This window comes from Micropterus dolomieu, linkage group LG14, assembly GCF_021292245.1.
Source record: "Micropterus dolomieu isolate WLL.071019.BEF.003 ecotype Adirondacks linkage group LG14, ASM2129224v1, whole genome shotgun sequence".
NCBI classification, from domain to species: domain Eukaryota; kingdom Metazoa; phylum Chordata; class Actinopteri; order Centrarchiformes; family Centrarchidae; genus Micropterus; species Micropterus dolomieu.
The window spans coordinates 17,054,093-17,072,106 of record NC_060163.1 but is presented as its reverse complement, the minus strand read 5'-3'; the positions used below and the strand labels follow the sequence as shown (position 1 = coordinate 17,072,106).

The window sequence follows — 18,014 nt, the reverse complement described above, 5'->3', positions numbered from 1 at the left end:
GTTAGAGCTCTACATTTAGTCTTTTCATTGCATTTTTGTCTATGTAAATATTTTGTACATTTTGTGTAAATTTTTATTGTATTTTAACTTTTGTATTACGTGATGCATTGTTTTTCAACTCATGGTTGAAAAATTGTGGTATACAGGACTCCCTTGTAAAAGAGACTGTGTCTTAATGGGGCATTACTGTTAAAATAAAGGTATATATATATATATATATATATATATAGAGAGAGAGAGAGAGAGAGAGAGAGAGAGAGAGAGAGAGAGAGAGAGAGAGAGAGAGAGAGAGAGAGAGAGTCAAGTCTCAATTGCCGCCGATTGGCATTTTGTAAATGCAGTGACACAAAAGCTTGTCTAAACATTTCATTAATAAAAAATGTATCAAATGTATTTTGTTTTATATAAATAGCACATATATGCATTTTATCCTTTTTTTAGATAACATAATAAATATATAATATATAATAAATAATTGATAACACTACAAAATAAATTTGATACTAAAGTGCACTATTTTTATGTTTTGTTAAACACTTGGTGTTGCCTTTTTAAGTCATTTTCAAGTTTTATGCCAGAGATCAGCATCCTCGTGAGGCCAGTAGTAATATATAATAATAATTATCACTTGACAAGTGAGCTGAGTTTGGAAATGCAATTTCCCCTTGCCTTGAGCTTTAATAGAGTGTATTTTGATGATGAAAATAGTGCCCTTAGAAGGAGTTTTGCAAATATTTGATGACTATACTATAAATTATTGTGAAGGGAAAACTGCACACTTCTACCCTCTTCTCTAACACAAACACACACAGACATTATTTTGTCTAAATTTTCACCTTGGACATAAAGTTGAGACTTTTCTTGTTGCAGGCCAGCTGCTCATTGTTTTGGGTACATCCCTGTTATGTCTGGGTCTGTTTCCAATATGTATCACCATCATTGTCGTCATCATTGGGCTCCAAAACAGATGTGTGCAATGTTTTCTCATGGCATCATTTTCCCAGTGGGATAATCTGAGTCTGTATAAAAGTCAAATGCTGCATTGCCCTAGTTTGATTTACTGTGTTTGCTCTTTCCCCTCACAGCATGTAGGCTGCGACAAGGAGGTCGGCACTTACAAACAAGAGGACAAATGTGGAGTGTGTGAAGGGGACAACTCCCACTGTCGCACTGTGAAGCTGACACTCACCAAAACACCCAAAAAGAACGGTAATTATCAACTAACTGGACAAGTCATTGCTAAGAAACTTTACATCAGATGGTCCATTATATGACATGCTGTCATCATTTAACCTCAAAATCATTCATCCGGAGGCTTTAAACACATCCTCCCAATCTTCTCTGTTTGGCCACTGCTCCTTATCCCTCACTTTGATCAAAAGAACAGAACTTTCTGTCTCGATTCAGAAATAATTGGCTGCTATTCCAGCCCAGAATATGTGTCCGCTATGCTCCCAGCTGTACCGTACTGTTTCTTTGTCTTATTAGGAATGCTGAAAATGTTCGACATCCCAATAGGAGCCCGCCACATAGTTATCGAAGAGAACGAGACCTCCCCTCATATAATTGGTCAGTATGTCTTACATTTTTTTTCCAACAGTGGAAATACATGACATTACTGGTGCTAAATTACACAGTTGGTTTGAGAGTATAATTGTCTGTCTGTGTGTGTGTTTATGTGTGTGTGGGTGTGTGTGACCATGTCACATGACTGAAGTTGCAGGGGTTATTTTACCTTTTAAGGCTAGCTGTATCATTTAATCTGTACCAGTCAATGGCATCAGCAAGTTCAACTTCTTTACTCAATAAAGAATGACATGAAAGGGTCAGTTCAACCAAAACGCATGGAAAAATAAATGGATGATCAACCTGGGCTGGAGAAGGCTCAGGCTATGCATGCCAGTTTGAGCTCTGTTTGCCTGGCAGGTTGGCTGACAGGGAATGTGACAATGATAGAGTGGAGCTTGTGTCACACACATATATATATGCACACACACACACACACACACACACAAACACAAACACAAACACACAAACACACACTTACACCTCTTCTACTACTTAATAATAATTCTAGCAATAATAATGATAATAATAATAGGACTAATAATTCTAGCATCGGGTGCTGAACAGGAACATGGGGGTAGTAGTCGCTTTCAATCGTAGATTCGGACCCTACAGTTCCAGAGACAGAAATACATGCTGAAAGTGGTGAACATGCAGCCGAACATGAAAATGAGTAAATTAGTAAATGCAATTATGCAGAGCCCTTACATAAATAATAATGTAAAATCACAAAAAATGTCAACAAACTCACATTGACTTTGGCTTCTGTACAGACTACCACAGGGTGAATACAGGAAAACCACACAAGATGCTTTTTAATGTACAGACTCTGCACTGTAACTACAAACCTTTCAGAGCCAGCTTTCAAGCTAAAAGAGCATATTTGATATTCAAAAGATAGATTTCCAATCGAGCATTTCTTTAAGAGAATAACCAGAATGCCAGGATATAAGGCCATATCACGGCTACGCATAATTAACATACAGTACACATACCCAGGAGGGATGCACCCTGGTGTGTGAGATGTTACACAGCCTTTTCTGTTTTACACAGAAATGTTATCAAAATCAACCGTCTATCCAGATCAGTGTAAGAAAGAGTTTCTATTGAGGAAAAGTCTGCAAAAGTCAGTCAACCGTCTGAACTTGACACTTCTCGTTCCGTGTTGCTGAAGCTAAAGGACAACTCATCGAACATGGTGTGCTGTTTCTAAGCTAAAGTCTACTTTATTTCAAATGCAATTCACACAGCTGATGAGTCACATCCCAGGTGCTATTCTGCTAATTGCTTTCAATTTGAGCTGAATGTAGAGTAGCTGAGTAGTTAGACCAAGATGCAGTGACCAAGGCTTTATCTGTAAATGCAGAGCAAAAGCAGTGTGTCAGAAATTATAATAAGACCGGAGCTCTAGAATGTCTTCAGGTGTAAGAAGGAGTGTTTGAGCTTACTGTAGCTCTCTGTGCAACTGCCATTGGTAAGTCAGGCTCACCGTGGCATTCAGCCAAACCCTCTCCTGTTTTCTCCTCTCTTTTCCTCTCTGGCTTTTATTACCTCATGGGAAGAAGAGATGACCCACAACTTGGAGAAATCTGAAAATAGACACTGACACGGCAGAGGAGGGTTGATCTGAATTTCTGTTTCAATTTTTGAGATTTTTAATGAATGAAATTAGAAACAACACGATGTGCACAAATTCTTTCCCACCACATGAGCATAAACATGTGTTTTTCCTCATTACTGACAGCTGTGAAGAATCAAGTTACTGGAAACTTCATACTCAATGCAAAAAGTGAAGACGCTGAATCAAAGACCTTCATCGAAAATGGTCTACAATGGGAGTATTCCATCGATGGTGAGAAGGAGACCCTGAAAACATCTGGTCCTCTGCATGAAGGCATTGTAGTGCTGGTGAGTGGGGCTGGGTCATCACTTTTTACGAATGCTTTTTTCATTGTTTCTCTAAAAAACGTTCTTCACCTCATTGCAGGTAATTCCCCAGGAAGAAGACGCGAAGATCAGCTTGACATATAAGTATATCATACATGAGGACCTGTTACCGCTTATTACCAACAACAATGTTCTTCTGGCTGAACTTGACACTTATGAGTGGGCACTGAAAAGCTGGTCTCAGTGCTCCAAACATTGTGGGGGAGGTCAGTACTGCAAGTCTTAACTTGGTGTGTGTTCATGCAACAGTAAAGATGAATCTCATCTGGTTTTTGTGAAGTTCTTTCATCTTTTTGTTGGTGGTCTACAGTGAAAATGTCACTGATTGACTGCTTGAGATGATTAGTCAATTAATTGAAATAAAAAATTAGTTGAATCAAATTTGTTGACAGTCTTGATAGTCATTAAAATAATTTAGGCCAAGTGTCCATTGACAAACATTTGCTACCAGTTTTTCCTGTCTGAAAATGTGGTTCTTTTCTCTGTTTTTAGTTGTTGTAAATCAAAATAATTATCTATTATTAAAAGACCAAATTATAATTGTATCCTTTAGGCATACAGTACACAAAATATGGATGCAGAAGGAAGAGTGACAGCCGTTTGGTTCATCGTAACTTTTGTGAAACCAGCAAAAAGCCCAAACCCATCCGGAAACGCTGCAATGTCCAAGAGTGCAGCCAGCCCACGTGAGTGATCTCTAACGATAGAAAATACTTTAATATTTCAATAGCTAGTGTGGCATCAAAAGTGATATAATAATAATATGTCCACCCTGATAAGATTAATGCTAATTTAGAGGGAATATAAGTGCCATTCTTGACTAGCGGAGAAAAAAATTGTAATTGCGGTTATATGAAAACAAAAAGCCTGCTGTGCTGACAGGTGGGTGGTGGAAGAGTGGAGTCCCTGCAGTAAAACCTGCGGGAAGCTCGGCTACCACACCAGGGTGGTGCAGTGCATGCAGGCGCTCCACAACGGCACCAACAGGCCTGTCCACAGCAAACACTGCACTGAGGATCGCCCAGAGACCAGGAGAGCCTGTAACCACACAATATGCCCCGCCCAGTGGAGGACAGGGGCATGGTCTCAGGTGAGTGAGGAGTTCAAACTTAGTTGTAACATATATGTCTACTGAGGGGAGATTTAAGCCTGACTGAATCAAAGCAGGTTGCACCACACATACCAATTCTTACGTAGCCATTAGTTGTTACAAAATATTTACACCTGCTAACTCCTGGGTAACTGTTTTCCAATATCTGACTCATTCAGATTGAGGAGTAAAAGAGGTATGGTTGACATATCTGACCTGACACTGATTTAAATTCTGTTTGATAATGATGCACTTTAAATTACATTTCACAAATTATTGACCAAATATCGTTGCTCAAATTTGCCTAGAGTTATTCAGATACTTTCCTTTCACTCTTAACTACATGAATACAACTAACTTTGAAAGACACAGATATCTTTACATATTCATGTTATTACAGCCATATTTACATTTTCACTGTACATAGGATTGGCACTGAAGTTTAATATGTCTCTTCTCTCCCTAACCAAGACTACTTTTATTTTTTGCAACATATCCTCATTGGAGTCTTACCATTTCCCATTTTTAGCATAATCAGTGGAATTTCTCTAACTGGTCAATTTTCTGAGCTAGAACAAAAAGTCACCATTGATTGTTTTTTGATTGTTTAAGTTAAGTAAGTTTAGTAAGTAAGGGCATTAAAAGCCGATGCCAAGGGGTCTTTACCAAGCGTCCACATGTGACAAGTTGGAAGTGAGAATGTGTTGATTTGGATACGTAAAGTCAAAGTGTATATCAATTTAAATCAGTCTCTCTTTTTGATTTAAAATAAATAAGATCTGAAAACAATGAGCTTAAAATATAGAAGGATGCTATCACTTCATTTGAATAGGTGTGAATACCTTAATGCTCAACAGTTTGGATGCATGCATCCTATAGCTTTAACATGTATATTCATGTGTGTGTGTGTGTGTGTGTGTGTGTGTTGGTGCTGTGGCAGTGTTCGGTGACCTGTGGCGAGGGGATTCAGCAAAGACAGGTGGTTTGCAAGGCCAGCGACAACACCATTGGCGAATGTGAGGGCGAGAAGCCAGAAACAGTCCTCATTTGCAAACTCAGTTCTTGTCCAGGTGAGATTCACATGCATGTAATTAAGCAATAATATTCTCAAATGTATCAGTTCTGCTGCCTGTCTTACCTACACTGCCTCTGCATGGTCAGGTCATTTCATTTTCATAAGGGATGCGATAGATTTCATGTTTCTTTTGAAGAACTTGTAGGTGGTTAATGTCTGCTGCATCATGCACATTTAGGCATAACCCTCTGGGAGTATGATTTAAGCAAGCCTAATTACAGATACTTCACATAGTACATGATGTTTTTCTCAAAGCCAGTATCAAAATTTAGAATTGCAAATTTAGTTCACAGTGAAACAGTCAACTTACTCACAGCAGTTATGTCAAATTGGCGCAAATTGTAGGCCAAAACCTTTTTCATCACCCTGAGATGCCATTTACATAAACATCATGTGATTGAATACATTATTCTGTTTGTTTGATGATTACACTAGGTGGTCTAACTACACTTAGTCCTTAATTATATTTATTAATTAGTTCATTATGCAAGCCTGTTGTAAAATGACAAATAAATTTACCTTGTACCTTAATGTGCTCAAAGGACAAATAACCGTCCGTGAATACCTGAAGGAAACTGTCTGAACTAAAAAAATAGTTCAGCTTCTGTGTCAAAACATTTCTGCACTGATTCCCTCCTGCAGTTTGCCATCGCTTTCTCTTCAAAGAGGTGGGAGCCACCACCTCTTTTTTTCTGTTTCCCTGCTGAGGTAGTGAGTGAAAAGTGTTTTTTGTCAAACACACGAAGAAGAAGTCCAGGTTGTGCACTGCATTCTGAAAAATAACAACGCTTTTATACAGGTTTCTAACAACACTGCTCTGTTTTCTTATAGTAGAAGATAAAGTGTATTTATTTTTTCTTGGGTCTCATAGCTGCCGTTTAAAGTCTTATTTAGGAGTTTTCAGCCTAATTTTGTCCTCTCCTCCAGGACAGCCAGTGTCATCTCTTGACATCGAAACAATGGATAACTCCTCAATAAAAGACGAAGCTGTACACCAAAGGGCTCCTGAAAACCCTGTCCACAAAATCTCTTCAAGTAAGTCAATTTGTAATTTGTTTCAGAAATCAATCACTTTGATCTAAAGATAAACATCTACAGAAGAAGTGCTTTTTTTCTTTCTAAAATGTTGCTTTTAATGATGTCCTCTCACCTGTTACTACTAGATGAGCCATGTCTGGGGGATAAATCTATTTTCTGTCAAATGGAGGTTCTTGCACGTTACTGTTCCATTCCTGGATATAATAAGCTTTGTTGTGAGTCTTGCAACAAGAAAGACAACCTTGACACACATAGTCCTGACTTCCAAAACACACCAGTGTCCTCATTGGAAACTGAGACCTCCACTCCTTCTCACCCTGCATCACCCAAGGCTCCCGCATCCACTACAACCCAGAGCCCGCCGCAAACCACTAAAGCCATTGGCAGACGGCTTCGCTCCACTGCCCCGGTGCCAACCACGGCTACCGCTGCTGAAGCCTCTCCATCGACGGGTGCTGCTCTGACCCAGGGTCCCACCAGCGACTCCTTCCTCACAGCTGCAAAGGGAGACTTACACACGGGGCCTCTTCTACCTCCAGGGCCGACACGGCCCACAGCAGCCTCCAGTGGAGGTGCCTCTGAAGAGCACAGTCCAAACAGCACTTTAGGCCCAGTTGCTGCCAGGTCAAGAAGGGACAATTTAGGATCCGAGAGGGACTCGAGTCACAGAACCCTGTCAGCTCAGAAATGAACAGTGAGCGATGTTGTGAACGTGCTGGGCAGTGAGTCTCATACATCAGCTCACCCTTTGAAGCATCCAATAGACTCGCAGTCTCGCTGCAGATATTTTATTTCTTTTTTACAAAGATTTTTGTTTTTCCATGCCAGTGAACTTAGACCAGACCAGTGATGGTTACCTCATCAAAACTCCGGAGTGATCCGTGTGCAGCGGCGCTCTGCCCTCTGTGCTTCAAATATGAAACGGGAAAAAAAAGTTGTCAGGTGCTGTAAACTAAAACTACAAGACGTGTTCAAAATGTGATGACTGCATTGCTACATTCATGTTTTTATCTGTGTACACTTGTGTAAGCCTGTTTTTTCAAGTGCATTAGAACTACTATTGAACTTGTTTTGTGAACATGTGAGGAGAGGTCAAAGGCCATGGTTTTGGAGGTGCACGTGTCAACTATGGAGACTAGAGTGTGCCACCAGAAAAATTATAGACCCTGCCAGTGGTCACTTATAATCAATTAATATATTGCTAAGTTAAAAAATATTTATTACATTTTAATGATGCACTGAATAAAGCAAAGTCAATTTGCAGATGTATAATTTGAATTTCTTATTCTGTTTTAAGAATTAATAGAATTTTAAAATATAATTGCAAAAATATTTTTAAAAAAGCTTTTAAATTGTATTTCTTTTATTCCATTTACTAATGTTTGTCATAATTCATTGTCTGCTACACTTTCCATTTCGTGATTCCTGTGGCTCATGTGCTCAGCCAAGGGTTCAAAGTAAAAAAATGCACCTATTTGTGCCTCAAAGGCTCACTAATTACATAATTTTATATCATGTTTCTTTAATCTATATGCAAACTTATGTAAAAACAGTTTTTGGTTTGGTCGTCGTCACCAAGAAATAGCTACTGCCCCTAAAACCAACATTTTTAGGTTTTTTGTTCACAGTTTTTAGAGGTGTTGATAGATGTATTTCTTCACTTTGGAACATCCCCTTGTTTCCAGTCTTTATGCTAAGCTAGGCTAATCACTTCCTAGCTCGGGGCTTTACGTTTGCTGTACAGACATGAGATTGGTATCAATTCAGTTAAATTAAATCAAATTCCATGGGGCTGTTTTGACATGGGAAACAGACATATAAATTGCCAAAGCAAGTGTGAAAGAAAAACATGTGCATAAACAAAATAATCTTATCAATAATAGCATATTTCCCAAAATGTCCAAATTGGTATTTTATTGATAATTTGTACTTAGATTGTTTCATTTCAGATTATTAAAATGCAAATGTAATCAATCAATTCATAATGGCTTTTAAAATGTATCTAACTGATTATAATAAAACACCTGTTAAGTCTATAATCATTTCAGTGGCACACTCCAGACTCCATGGTCATCACTCCCGGCAGGGAGCTTCATAGCTTCTCTGTCCCCGGTGCTCTTTTTTTTTGTTGTTTGTTCCCAAATCCAACTACTGGTGATTATCATCACTGGTAAAAAAAATAAATAAATAAATAAAAAATCATAACTGTTTGTAAGCCCACTCCACTTTAGCATGCCCAGTGTCTGTTTTGGATGTCAGTCACTTACGCTTTCAAAACAAAAAGATACATGAAAAAACTCATTATGTTATTTTTTGTAACTGATATGTTTTTAGATAATATGTATATAGTGTAAATTTCAAGCAATGAAAAGAAATTGACAACCAGGATTACAGAAAGTATGTTGTAATTGGAAAATACCGGCGGTGCTGTAAGTCTGCAGCCTGTGGTTGGTCATACTGTTACACCATTCCTGCATTGCAGTTCATAACGTCATTATGTTTATTGTATAGTTCTTGTATATAAGTACGTGAATGAAAGCTTTAAATGTTAATATTTATTGAATTTTTAAGTGGTATGGAAAACAAAGTAAAACATGTTTGAAAGAACTGAAATTCTTGTTATTTCACATGCTGTATTTAGCATACATGTACTGTTGTTATATTTAGCTTTTGAGATGTTTCTTACTTGGCTTCCTTTTAGTGGTACGACTATGTGAAAAAACATTTGTAAAAGCTTTATTCTGCCTGAATTGCGTCATGTAGATTTACTGTATTTGAGTTGAGAAGAGGCACCTGGAATGTCATGTTACTATTGATGGCTGTTCAAAATATTTTTACATTGTGAAAATGGAAGCAAAATAGACACATTCAAGCACTTTATTAATTTTGTCCGGTCATATGCAGGGATGTCAATGCGTCAACAGACGATAAGTCACATGAGTGATGATGAGTCCTAATCAGGAAATCCTAATCAGGAAATCTTAATGAGGTCTGAGTGGCACACCATGACATTAATTCCTATTACTAACCAGCTTCTTTCTTCCAGGCTGGCATTTGGCTGCTGACACTGGTCTCTGACAGTGAGCATGTCCTCCATGCAATGTTTCTGCTCTCGCTAAAAGGGCAGTGTTCTGTCGATCAGCCAGGCTGTCACCATGCCTCCATCTCTCTATCTTTTCCTGTGAGTGATGACAAGGTGCTGCTGGCGGTGTGGGTGTCACACAGTCAGCCCAGGGTGGCACTCGCTGTGAGACGTCTACGGAGGTGTCTGGTGAAATCCAGCTGTGCTCGGGGCAGAGCCTGATTGACAACGGACTTTGGCAGCCAGCCCTGAGAACAACATTATATTTGTTAAACCCCTGAATTGTTTTTTCAGCTGCCTAGCCTGCTGCTGTACATTAAATAATGCACTGTTCATGTGCAGTTCCCTTTTTAAAATATGCATTTAATTCATTCAGTATTGTTTTACCATCTCTGGTTTCATAATCCACATTTTTAAAATCAAAGTAATGCAGTTCTACAACAAGATCAAATGATCAAAAGAACAAATAGATAGACAAAGATTCCATAGAATTGTGGGACTCAAAAGAGACAGATTCGAAAAAACAATAGTTAAAATCAAAGAGAAATCCTGATTTTAAGTGCCTGATTTAAAGTATTAGTAGTGGTGGGAAAAAATAGCAGAAAAATAATAAAAGCTGTACTCCACTTAGCAATAATACATCAGTATGAGTATACTGTATTTATATCATAATGTCTATGCAGTTTCTTGTCAAATGAAGCATTTGTCAGTCATGTGAATCCACTAAACACTAGCTACATCTAGCTCCACCAACACGGCAGTTTATTTACTGCAAACCATCACCACCCATTCCTCACCTGGGAGAATATATGAGAGCATCTTAAAGAGCATATCCTCACCTGAAATACAAATATTTTCTCACATTTCTATGTGATAATGCCACAAAGCTTGTCCTCAGACTGAAACCTGTACATCATTTTAGTATATTGATTTACTGAAATAGCTGGATGGTGTGTGGCCAATCTAAGAAGCTCACTGCTCAGCAGATATAAGCCTGGCGGAATAGCTGGAGCTTAGAACTAATAGAAAAAGCATCTGCTCACTCCCATCTGTACAATATTAATTTATTACATAAGAAATGTAATAAATGAATATCACACACATTGGAGTCTGCAAATGCTTTTCCAATTATCATTCACAAAATGGAAAATACATTACATATAAATTTACCTTTACGTCCATATTAAGAAGCCATGTGAAGTGGCTTTTTCTGGTATCCTCTTCCATAGCCTGTATGATAATGCAAGTTGGTCCATCCTCTGCTCTGTAAACATGCAAACCAACTCATCAGCAGTCAGCCAAGGTTTATTAGGAATGGTTCCGTTATGTATATTTTTATTTACAAACTAGAACTGCTCTCATCTTTCTTGCGTTTATCAATGTATTGAAATTCATTCAAATTAATTAGGCCCTTATGTCATAAACATTGTTACTAGCAGTATGATTCTAGGGCAGTGGTGGAAGTAAGAGTTGATTTGCTTGCAGTAGTTATGTTTGGCGGTGTGGCTCTGTTCCACCTCCCTGCCCATACATCCCTGCCTGAACTAAGGCTACATTTTTGACCACTACAGTTTAGAGGCAATTATTGTCATTTTTACCTGACGACATTTATTTGGTAACTTTAGTCACTAGTTACTTTGCAATTTCAGATTGATAAATTAAATACAAAATGTAATCAACAAATAAATCATCAAATTCCTTGAATTAAAATAAATGAAGTTAACTGGATTACATTCAATTAATTAGATTGACGTAAATGATATAAAATGCAATTTAATCAAATAAATGAATTAGATTGAATTTAATTAAAACAATACAATGAAATTATATAAATGAAATGTAATTAAAATCACTCAACTGAATTAGATTATATTAACTAAATGTAATTACATTAAATGAATTAAATTACATTAAATCAAATATTGAAATAAAATAAATCAATTGAATTTAATGATGTTTACTCAAATACATTTTATTAAATTAAGTCAAATAAATTATATTTAACTCAATTGAATTAAATTAATTCAATCAAAGTGAGTTAATTAAATTAAAATAAAATAAGGTAAAATATTAAAAGAAAAGAAATTTGTTACAGACATTCGTGCCCTCCTCGGGATGAATTCTAATGACCATGACCGTTAACCTTTCCTTATTAAGCGCTTTACAGAGCTGCCAGCGCGGCTGTAGACTTTTAGTTTTGTTTATTGGAAACACTGCAGAAATGTGTAACAGTTACTCAGCCAAATATTAAATCTAACACACAGGAGATATGACTGCAGACATTTAAGCCCACTGATATTAGCCGGTGCTGGGCACGTTACCACAGACCAAATAAAAATGTCAAAGCAAATAAAAATACAATTTTTTACTGTGGAGTCAAAGATTTTTTCCATTTTGTTCTGACATCTTGCTACTTGGACGTTATGTTTTATGAGAGAAAGTTTAATGAACCTGTTGAATGTATCTATGTATATATATTTATATATTTATTTGTATATCACATGATGATTAATGCCTAGTGCCTAAACAGAGTTGCACCTGCTCTGCACATGATCCTACCTCACAAAGCCTGCTTGAGGTGGGAAGGATTCCAGCTGAATCGCTGCTCCTCCAAGATAAACTCTGGACTTTTGTCTGCAACTGTGTCTGACACTCAGGAAATCTCTTTGGCCAATCAGATTTCCTGCTGTCTCGGCTGAAATCTCGTGAGTGACAATCGTATCAGGTCCAACATGCTTCAGAACCTAAAACAGACAAAACAAAACACTAAAACACTGCATTGACTATAGAATTGAACTGCAATATATGCAATGAGAGGTCTAGCAGTATACATTTCTTGCTGCAAATAAATAGCATGACATGAATTATGAGTATAAACAGAAATGTGCAGAAAACTAGACCATATAAAGTAAGATAAAAGAGTTCAATATAGTTTTTAATATTAAAAAGAAATACAGATCTCCTCTAAACTGAGCCTGCTTATTTAGTATTTGTATACAGTACTGTGTATGCTAAAGGTTTCACAGTTTATGCAATTTCTGATCAACAGCAGGCTCATGTGAGTTGTTGAATCAGAATCAGATTTATTGATAGATTGCCAAGTAGGTATTCACACACAAGAAGTTTCTATTAGTAATTTGGTGCATAACAGTAAACATAGTAAGAGAAAAGAAAAAATATGGGGGGAAAAAGACTACAAAAGTCAAGAAGTGTACATATAGAATAGAAAACATATTACAAATGTCAGCAGCTTACATTGATATGCTGTATGCTCGGGTTCCACTGGTGCATCTCCTCCACTCTGACAAACAGGAGGTCATAGAGTTCGTCCACACTGGCCTCTAGTACTGCCTCCAGTCTGAAGACTTTCCGGTCCCCTGACATCACTTTGCTACAGATCACATCCCCGTTGCTCTGAAAAGGAGCAACAAGCGGATGTATATAATAACAAAAACACAGTGGTTACTTAGGTCCAGCTTATTTCAGAGCGTGGAAATTGGAGAAGAAACACTTTGATGAGTCAGGATGGCACCTAAATGACTCACAAGTTACCTCTGTGATCTCGACCTTCCATCCTTGTTTGTCTTCCAGCATACTGAGAGCCTTTCTCATTGCTTCTTGGCCTTGTTGTACATAGAACAGCTGATCTTCTTTCGAAGGCACAGGCTTTATATCTTCAGGTTTGGGCTCTGCAAAAGATTCTTCTAAGTAATCTTTCAACAACCACACTGTAAAAAATGTTATGAAGCCAACACATTTATGTATCTTACCACTGTACTTTAATCCAGCATGTGTTCTCATGTGATGTTGGACCTGTCCCCATCTCTGCAGCTGTGTGATCTCCTGGCCTATCACTGCCACAGCTGTGCGTTGAAGTCCTGCATGATTGAACATTTAAGAGATGCAAAAGGAAAACAAAACCTCAGTACTCTTATCTAGAATGCAGCATTTGCATGAAAAGGAATAAAGAAGAAACATCTTTCCTGACATTATTAGGAGTGTTTACCTGCCATACTCCTCAGATGTGGGTAGGAGATTCCACAGCAGAGCTTTACAACAGCGGGCAGCATATTGTCTGTCTTCGGCAGTGACAGCAAAGTAACAGAGTGTGTCTCAGGTCTTTATAGGGCTAGTGAAGGACACTTCACTGAGATAAGGGCCAGAGGAGAAGATAGGACCTGTTCCGAATTCTGTTCTGAAGGCCGCGCTACTTGAAAAGAGTTTCATAAATCAAAACACAGCATTGGATGCAAGACAGAGAGGAGAATTTAACAGTAAAAGCTTATTTAGTGTTTGAAAATCACACTTTTAAACCTAAACTACATGGGCTACTACTAGAATATCCTAATTTAAGAGACTCGCAGACTCTCAAAACAATTCTGCTTTCCAAATTCCATAATGATGACAGAGTAAGCATTGAGTAAGAGGTTTATACTATATGCAATCAGCATGGCTGAAACTGTTAAATCTGTAGTTTTTCTATCAATTCAGTTAGATCCGGGCCCCTATTTATCAAGCTTCTCAGAATTACTCATAAGAACACTGCTAAGAACTGACTTAAGAGTGAAAAAATTCTTGGCTGAAAGCTGTGTTTAAACGTTAGTTATCAAGCATCATAGTTCTAATTTAAGTGAAGTGTAGGACTAAATCTTAAGTATCAGTCTTAGTGCTGATTTACGACACTTGACGATGTAGCCAAGGAACAATCACTGAATAGATTTCCTTATTTAAGAATATTCTCATTGAATGGTGAAATTCCTAAGAGGATTTATATTCAACAAACATCTAACAATAAAGCATTTTCAACATAATACATTATGATTATGATGTGCCTACTACTCCTGTGAAGCCGGCTATTTGCATGAACTTTGTTTGCTTCTGTCAGATTTCGAGGGTGTTTAAAAATCCATTATCGCTTATCTCGATTACTTTTATTAAACATTTGCTTTTTTCCTTTCATCCAAAAATGTTTTTATATCCAATGTTATGAAAATTTGCCAAAATTTGGTGGAATGAATGATTGATAATTTTTGTGTTGGAAGAAGCATGCGTATCTTATAGATCAATGAAAACACCATTAAATCCTCAAGGTTTTATTCTGAGCTGATGACTGCTAAAAAATGGTGTCTGTCTGTGGTGTGCCATTGATCTCCTGTTAGCAAGGGTGGGGAGTTATGTCTTTTCCTTCTGTGAAGTAAATTCCCAGGATTTAATATCCTTATCCTTTCTCCCCCGGTAATATTAGGCCAGCATGATATGTATGAGTGGCTCGGAGACATCATATTTAATATTGAATATGGAATGTATCTATAGGGACAGGATGATGAACAAGGCAAAAAACATTGTGGGAGACATCCCCTTGCCCCTTAATTTGAACTGTTGCCATCAGGACGATGATATTGCCTCCCTCTATTTACCAAAAATAGATCAAAATCTTCATGTGTGCCTCAAGCAATTACGTTTTTAAACAGGTAAGGCACATTGTTGGAGCCATACTGAGAGTTCTTTAAATAAGAAAACAGATGTTTTGAGTTAAATTTGGATATTGTGATTTATGAATTAGGAAAGATTTTACATTGTTTAGTGACCTGCTCCTCCTTGATTCTGCATCGCGAGGGCATTGATGGGTTGCCCTTAAGTAGATGATAGGGAGGGCCTGTGGATGAGCGGAGAGCCAACAGTTTTCTGACTGCAGCACTTCACATTAGTAATATCAATGATGTGTTGGTCTTTTTATTTGTGTTATTTATTTTTTCGTTGTTGGAAAGTCAACCGGAGTTTAGATAAATAAATAAATTCTTTAGTTAAAATGAACAGACTATTTCTGTGCGTGCTTTTGGAAGTATGTGTCGGCGACTCCAGGTGGCTCCTTAGAAAAGTTTGTTAGCCATTTCACACACACATACTGTATATAGCTAAATAGGCAGGATGCTCAGTTGGTCTGGTCTGCCTAATTTAATCGGTAGCAAGGTGCGGGGTATAGGAATTAAGTGTATTAGTGTGTGGATTAGTATGTTTATCAGTATGTCTGATGGTTATCTCTGTGCTGTATGATGCAATGCCTGCTTGATTGTGCAGCAAACTAGTTTCCCTATGGGGACAAATAAAGATTGATTGGCGGAAAAAAAATAATTTCTTCACTCGACAAAAGAAGGCCATGTTCTTTTACTTTATTATGTGTCCATCTGTATCCATAACATGTTCCAGAGCCCCAAAGCTCAGTTTTTATAAACTGGATGACATCTGAGGTATCATCAACATTTTTACACCAAAACGGTCTGTTATCCTGTAAAGTAGATCTACAGGAACTCAAAGATAACACATATTATGCTACTTAAGGCAGTGGTAGAATGTAACTTTTAAGTACATTTACTCAAATACTGTACTAATGTACATACATATACTAAGGTACTTGTGTTTTTACTTAAGTATATCCAGTGCTACAGACATATCAGAGGGAAATATTGTACTTTTTCCTTCACTACATTTATTTAAATGCTACTTGTTACTTTGATTTTACATATGTAACATATGATAAACTTGTTCAAGTTGATGCATTTCCCCACATACCCTCACAGGTGTTTTCAGTTAAGTTGCTGAGTAGACCTACTTGGTTGGAGTTGTGCAAAGCTATGCAGGGATTTATGGGAGGTCATCATGCACTTATAAGAATAAATTGCATTTTGTTGTACTGGTACTTACTGTGTGCATTGATCATTATAAAGTTGATTCTAAATTGTAATATCTCAATTCAACTTCAAAACTAAATTGTATTAAATCCAAGAGATCCATCATGACATGATATGTGTCTGTGTATTTATCAGGGCTCGAGCATGAAACATGTGAGGCCCCTATTGGAACTGAAGGAATTATTTTTCTGCAAAGTAATGTCATTTTTGAGGGCCTAAATATGCTCAAAAACTCACCAAACTTTTCACATAATTCAGACGGGCAAAAAATTTCGTATTTTATGGGTCTCGCACATGGGTGTGGCAAAATGGCTTGGTAGCACCCCCTACAGAGCAGCCCCCACGGCACGTTTCACCTACATATATGAAATTTCTGTGGTACATATATCATATCCAGACGTACAAAAAAGCCTCTTGGAACGATGCCCCACACCCAACTGGAAGTCGGCCATTTTGGATTTAATGCTCATTTCAGGCGATTTACACACTTCGTACTTTAACAAACTCTCCTAGAGAATTAATCCAATCGAATTAAAACTTTCCCGGTCTACTCTAATCCCATTGACGATTAAAAGTTGTACAAAGTTGTTGTAACTTCAGTCTACATGTTCACATCTGCACCAAACATTACGTTTGATAAGAGTCCTGCCCCGAACACATCAACAAGCCAAAATTCACCCATAGTCATAGGGCCACCTGCTGGCAACAGGAAGTCACTACTTTCATGCTGTGATGAACCACTTCTTGCAGGTTGGATATATCTACCTCAAAACTATCTCAGAAAACTCAACACATTGATGATGTCAAGTTGTAAAGCATGTGAGTTTTCCTTCAATGTGGTATCTTTGGCGGGGTGGCGAAGTTCCATGCTTCACCTTGAAACAGGAAGTCGTCGTAACTTCACTGTACATGTGCTCAAACCTGTACTTAACTTTACGTGCTTGATAACATCTACATGCCGATATTTATTTACAGTGGTAGCGCCACCTACTGGTAACAGGACGTAAGCTCTGTGTGACATCAAAATTTTTGACGTACTGAGACATAACGTATATTTAACAGATGGTCTCAAGGGGCAACACAGTCTCACTCCCTACTCGTCAAATGTCTGACGCATGATCAAGGCCCTTTGTCGTCGCTTTTTAAAGACTTGGGTAGCCCTTTTGCATCAATTATTGACGTTTAGGGATCCACAGTCAAGTTAGCAACGCTTAGCAACAATAAATATGCAATATCCGGTTACACTTTCAAGGTAAAACGTAACGTTTCGATACATTGCCATGTTGAAACGCGCATAATTAAAGTCGTGAAACGTTGCAGTTTTGTTAGGTTTAGGCACAGAAAGTACTTGGTTGGGTTTAGGCAACAAAACTACTTGGTTAAGGTTAGGAAAAGATCATGGTTTGGGTTAAAATAGCTATGTATGTCAATTAAGACTTAAGTTAACTAACGTTAATGTCAATTTACCTCACTCGCCTAAATAAAAACATTTAATGTTTTGTTTCGCACGGGACACAAACCCTGTTC

The 18,014-nt window shown here is 37.7% G+C and overlaps 2 protein-coding genes across 4 annotated transcripts in view; one reads left to right on the top strand and one right to left on the bottom strand.

Moving 5' to 3' along the window:
- LOC123982948 (A disintegrin and metalloproteinase with thrombospondin motifs 14) overlaps positions 1 to 9,606 on the top strand; it is a 47,159-nt gene extending 37,553 nt beyond the window's left edge. Inside the window, exons 14-23 of one of the 2 annotated variants that reach the window (XM_046068938.1) lie at positions 1,086 to 1,209; positions 1,489 to 1,569; positions 3,311 to 3,474; positions 3,554 to 3,719; positions 4,067 to 4,199; positions 4,396 to 4,603; positions 5,544 to 5,673; positions 6,606 to 6,713; positions 6,842 to 7,438; positions 7,545 to 9,606. In XM_046068938.1, coding sequence (XP_045924894.1) covers positions 1,086 to 1,209; positions 1,489 to 1,569; positions 3,311 to 3,474; positions 3,554 to 3,719; positions 4,067 to 4,199; positions 4,396 to 4,603; positions 5,544 to 5,673; positions 6,606 to 6,713; positions 6,842 to 7,407 — 1,680 coding nt within the window. In that variant the 3' untranslated portion in view covers positions 7,408 to 7,438; positions 7,545 to 9,606. Of the gene's footprint in view, positions 1 to 1,085; positions 1,210 to 1,488; positions 1,570 to 3,310; positions 3,475 to 3,553; positions 3,720 to 4,066; positions 4,200 to 4,395; positions 4,604 to 5,543; positions 5,674 to 6,605; positions 6,714 to 6,841 lie in introns of both variants that reach the window. The other variant, XM_046068937.1, reaches the window with a different exon arrangement.
- Positions 9,580 to 13,891, bottom strand: star2 (steroidogenic acute regulatory protein 2). Of its 2 annotated transcripts, none has more exons than XM_046068939.1 (7): positions 13,805 to 13,891; positions 13,569 to 13,676; positions 13,351 to 13,487; positions 13,054 to 13,212; positions 12,358 to 12,542; positions 10,969 to 11,062; positions 9,580 to 10,046 (listed from the first exon to the last, which is right to left on the bottom strand). In XM_046068939.1, the coding sequence occupies exons 1-7, from the start codon at positions 13,866 to 13,868 to the stop codon at positions 9,942 to 9,944; spliced, it is 852 nt and encodes a 283-aa protein (XP_045924895.1). In that variant the 5' UTR covers positions 13,869 to 13,891; the 3' UTR covers positions 9,580 to 9,941. The 2 variants fall into 2 exon arrangements, with proteins under 2 accessions (XP_045924895.1, XP_045924896.1); XM_046068940.1 differs by having other exon boundaries at positions 10,969 to 11,057.
- Positions 13,892 to 18,014: the final 4,123 nt, after the last annotated feature.